Here is a 5017-nt window from a genome sequence, read left to right on the forward strand (position 1 = left end):
TAATCTGAATAATTTTTAAATATTTTTTGGGGACTTTTCTAAGCTTAACAATTGGTTGTGCCGCCTTTGATAGTGAACGGCCGTCTGTGAGGGCTTTATGTCAATATGGAGGAAAGTCAATCTATTCCATACAGTTATATTCATTCAGACACAAGTTTATACCGCTGCATATAATTAGGGATTAGGTCCAGCCTTTAACTAGGCCACTCCAAAACTCTTTATTTTTTTATTTTTCAGAGGTTGACCAGCTAGTGTTTAATTGATCATTATCCCGTTATCTGAATGTCCCTGAGTTTAAAGGTATAAACTGATAGGCCAACAGTCCTGTTCAGAATTTCACACCCAAAAAACAATATTTTCATTAATTATTTTTAGTTTTAAAGGTTTCTTTTTTCATGAAATGCTGTGTTTGTTCATACTCGGCCAAAGATGGCCGAGTATGAACAAACTTTTCACTTGTTGATCCACTGAAAAGTTTATAATTATTCTAAAAACCCACTGAGAAGGTTTCATGGTTTGTTTCTCATGTGTTTTTATTTTTTCAAACCCATAAAAACATGGCTGCTGTGTTTGATTCCACATGTTGGACAATAATGGGTCCTGGGTCTGATTATAGATACTGAACCAAATGATTGATGTAATGATTGTTGTAACTATGGGGGTCAATCATATTCTCACATTTGATTAGTTTCTCTCTACATTATTTATTAATTACTTATGTATTTACTAACAGACCAGAGTGAGGGATGGAAGGATGGATATAATTATTCCACTTTTTTTTTAAATATATATATATATTTGTTTTTAATTTCTACAGTTTAACAGTTTATTGTAATAGCTTAAAGCAACACCTCAGTGGGTGTGGGAGTGGGTTGGAGGATGCGCGTGTGTGTGTATCAGCGTGTTAGTAAGGGGTGTTAGTACAATAAGCCTGAAGGTATTGGGGTCAGGGGGATCAGATGTTTTAATAATCAGATTATATACACAGACAGACACTAGCAGCTACTTCATCAGGTCAGATAAAGTTGACTCACCTGGCCAGCTTGCTCAGGCCCAGAACCCTCTTGTTGGGGAGGTAACCAATGTGAACCTGTATGAGGTGAAACATTTTCAGACAAAAAAAAACATGAGGAGTCAAAATGTTAACAAAAAAAAAAAAAAAGGTGGAAGGTAGAAAACTTGTTCAATTTAAGGAAAATTTTTATGAACTTCAGTCTAAGTTAGATCATCTAAATAAAAGATATACAGGATAAAGAGAAATCTGATTTGGCATCAAGCTTGAATGTAGACAACTATCCAAAATATGATTCCTATAGACACACTGCCGTGTTAAATAGATCTAATAAATGTTGCGAGTGCTGCTAACACTAACTACTACTTAAGGCAACTACCAAAAATACAGAACATTTCCAATACTGAGGACACTTTGGTTTGGTTTTAAAAATGCTTTTTTAAATGGAGTACGGACTGTGGCTGTGCAACAGGCTGCAAATGGCTGTGTTGCTTTATGCCATAAACCACACGTACATCGATCTCCACCTATTCCCTGGTTTTGGATTCTTAGTTAAATCATAATAAATTCCTGATTTGGTAACTTGATGCCTGTTTGTTTTTCTAGTCAGTTCTTTTAATTCTTGAACCACCTGGAAGTCATGCAGAAAGTTTAGTGTGGTTCACTTTTTTTTTTTTTTACCAAAGCACTAATTTAAATATAAATAAATAAATGAACACTACCTAACTGATTCTGATGTATTCTCATGAAATCAGTCTGGGATATGAGAAACAGTGTCTTGACCATCAGTTTCCATCATCTTCCACTCTCAATATCACAGAGACCATATTCTAGCCTTCTTCAAGCCCACCACCAGGGGGTCATATTAAGAACTTCCAGAAGTTTTGTCCTAAGGTTTCCTAATTTCGTCATTCTTAGTAAAATTACGCAGCTCATCAAAAATAAGAAACAAAATTCAGGTGCACCACACAAATATAATTTCCCCCCATCTTTAATTATTTCATTTTTCTCAGGCCAAACACAGCCTTGAATCATGCTCCCCTCCCCCACATGTTGCTGCAAGCTACCAGTCATCTGTGTTTCCTGGCTTAAGGAGGAAAACTGCTATACTTTCTAATTTGCTGAAACCAAAAAATATGTTTTTAGATTATTTGGTAATAATTCAAGGGAATTCAGTTGTCATCTTTAGACTTTTACACTTCCTAACTTCCACACATTCAATATTGTATAAAATAGTGCATTTAAAGCCCCAAGTACAAGAGACTGTTATTATTTATGAGATGTTTTGAAGAAAAGGAGATTTGGTGCTTTTGTACCTCTAAATAACGCTGTTCAGAATTGGAGCAGAAGTTTTACTTCTTTTAAAGCTTTCATTGTCGATGGCCATTGTGCATTGATTGTTGCACTGACGTGCTAATTACTGGCAGCCCAGGGCGGGGCTATAGGTCCATGCAGACCTGAAGTGCTTTGCCTGACAGACATTGGTGAGGGCATAAATGACACGTAGGAAGGCCGCTGCATAGTCTTGCAAGTTGTGTGAGAGACTCATGCTGAAAACTAACCAGTTTTTACCTGACTGTTGTCTAACAGACTAATCACAAAAAGGGAAATAAAAATAAATAAACAATGGAAAAAGACTCTAGTGCTCTGTCTGAGTAAATCCAGCCACACTCGTAATGTCAGGAGTCCATCCCTTCCACGTGTGGGGTGCAGTTATTGAAATACTTGACAGTAAAAACCTTAGGGCAGAAAGACCTGACAGTTAGTGAACAGATAATAGTCAGAACACATGAATTATAAATGGCATCAGAATAATTGAACCCATATATTCCCAACAAAATCTGACCACCTGTACATGGAATCTTAAGCAAAACCTATCAAAAGTATTCTTACCAAAATGTAGCACACCATTGCACCTTTAACAGATATTTAGCCATAAATAATTACCATACAATACAACCCTAACAAAGCACAACATAAATACATATATCCCAAAATTTATTTACATCACTGCAGCCATTTACAAAACCAGTTGTACAAACCAAACGAGGAGGAGTCCACTCACATTACACATACTAAAATAAACACAGCAGCAGCAGTAGGATCCTAGATAACAGATAAATCTCTTCCTGCCTTGTCATTTATGCCCTCACCAATGTCTGTCAGGCAAAGCACTTCACGTCTGCATACACCAATATCCCTGCCCTAGGCTACCATTAATTAGCAGGTCAGTGCAAAATTGATATCAGAGATAACATCACTGTTTAGCAAATTTGGACTGTGTTCTCAATTGCTTTGTTTGGTTTCTTTCTTCCCTCTTACAAGCAGCTTTCCTACTACAATTAGGTTCAAATCTAAACAAAACTGAGAGGCATAAAAAAGTAATTACTTCCTTTAGTTACTTGTATATATGTGCTATTTTGTATAAACTGAAAAGATGTTTTTTTTTTTTTTTTTTTTTTTTTTATGACAAGAGGCGCAGAGGAGATCAAATCAGGCGGAAAAGTCGAAAGGAGGACGATTCGGAGTCAACAGCATGAGATCCACTGCTGCAGATCGCTGGAGGCTCTAATTCTCTTACACACAAACATCCAAGTGAGCTTCACTTAAATGTCAGGGCCAATTTGTTGACTGGAGAGGAAAAAGGGCAGCAGCAACAGGCGTGCGAATATCTCTCAATTTCGACGTCTTTCTTCTTCCTCCTCTCTGCTGCAGTAGCCTGATATACGCACATCAAACAGACTGCTACTTCACTCAACTTATTTCGATTTACAAGCACACGCCCAAAGGCAGGAGGAGGCTGTTTCTAAGCATTTTCAGCGCTGGTTTGGAAAGGGATGCACTGAAAATCTTCACACACATTTTACTCTTTAAGAAACAAGTGACAAAAAAAAAAAAGAAAATCTTTTAAGACTTGAATTTAGAAGGTCTTGAGTCTTTTTGACCATAAACTATAGATGCGAAAAAAAAGAAAAACTATAACCTTTGGAAAACAAATCTATTCCTTATCATTCCTTCATGATAAGGAATAGATTTTAGACATCTGCATATCCTCCCATATTTTTTTCCCATAATTATCAAGACCTAAAAGGTAGTTAAATTAACTCAGACATTTTCCCATCGGTCAAAAAGCGTACAGAATAAAAAAAAAAAGATAGGATGCCAAAACAGGCAATAATGTCTAAATATGTTAGTGAAAGGTTATTGAAACACTAAAATATGAGTTACAGAGGTAAATACAAAAAATATTTATTTTCTACACAAATAAAAACTTCTCTCCAGCTTCTTCATCACATAGATCATATTGTCTTAGGTCTGATAGTTTTATCTTTTACAATGTAGAAATCAAACTGGTAAATTTTATTTTATTTAGTTTTTAATAGTAATCCATAAAATGTCAACGAGGTAAATCTCTTTTCCTATTTTTGCAGAGAGAGAGAGCAGGAGCAATAGTTTTTTCCAGCTAAGTAAAGAACATTTTCCCCCTCCTTCATGCCTTACAACAAACTGCTGGTCAACTGGCCAAAAGTCGGCTCCTTAACTACCCTCTAAATTCAGCTGTTTGTGCATCATTAAGCTCCTAAAAAAAAAAAAAAAATGTTTTAATGTAGAAGCTAAAAGAACTCCACACATCAAACTAATTTAAAACTACAGCTAATAAGGTGTGAGTGAGCTGACTGTAAATCAGCCTCCCTTAGGTGGGATAATGGAGCAAACAGCCTGACTAATTACACAGCTAATACCTGAATATTATATCATAGAGTTACTCTATTAAGATCATAATCACATAGTTTTTTGTTTTTTCCTGCAAAATAATGTTTGCCTGGGACATCCATATACCGTAAATTCTCTAATATAGGCCCGGGCCTTTATTTCACTCAAGTGCATCACAGACCAGGCCTTTATTGGATAGAGGCCAGAATTAGAGACAGGCCTCTATTGCTATTTGAGCAAAACAGACTACCAGTGGAATGAATAAAAATGAGATTTTGTGTCTATTTGAAC

The 5017-nt window shown here is 36.0% G+C and overlaps 1 protein-coding gene across 1 annotated transcript in view; it reads right to left on the reverse strand.

Moving 5' to 3' along the window:
- Positions 1–5017, reverse strand: part of LOC107083844 (GTP cyclohydrolase 1-like) — a 19635-nt gene that overhangs the window by 5247 nt on the left and 9371 nt on the right. Inside the window, exon 3 of the mRNA XM_015373345.1 lies at positions 1035–1090. Coding sequence (XP_015228831.1) covers positions 1035–1090 — 56 coding nt within the window. The remainder of the gene's footprint in view (positions 1–1034; positions 1091–5017) is intronic.

Source organism: Cyprinodon variegatus, unplaced genomic scaffold, assembly GCF_000732505.1.
Source record: "Cyprinodon variegatus isolate N-32 unplaced genomic scaffold, C_variegatus-1.0 Scaffold86, whole genome shotgun sequence".
In the NCBI taxonomy this organism is placed as follows: domain Eukaryota; kingdom Metazoa; phylum Chordata; class Actinopteri; order Cyprinodontiformes; family Cyprinodontidae; genus Cyprinodon; species Cyprinodon variegatus.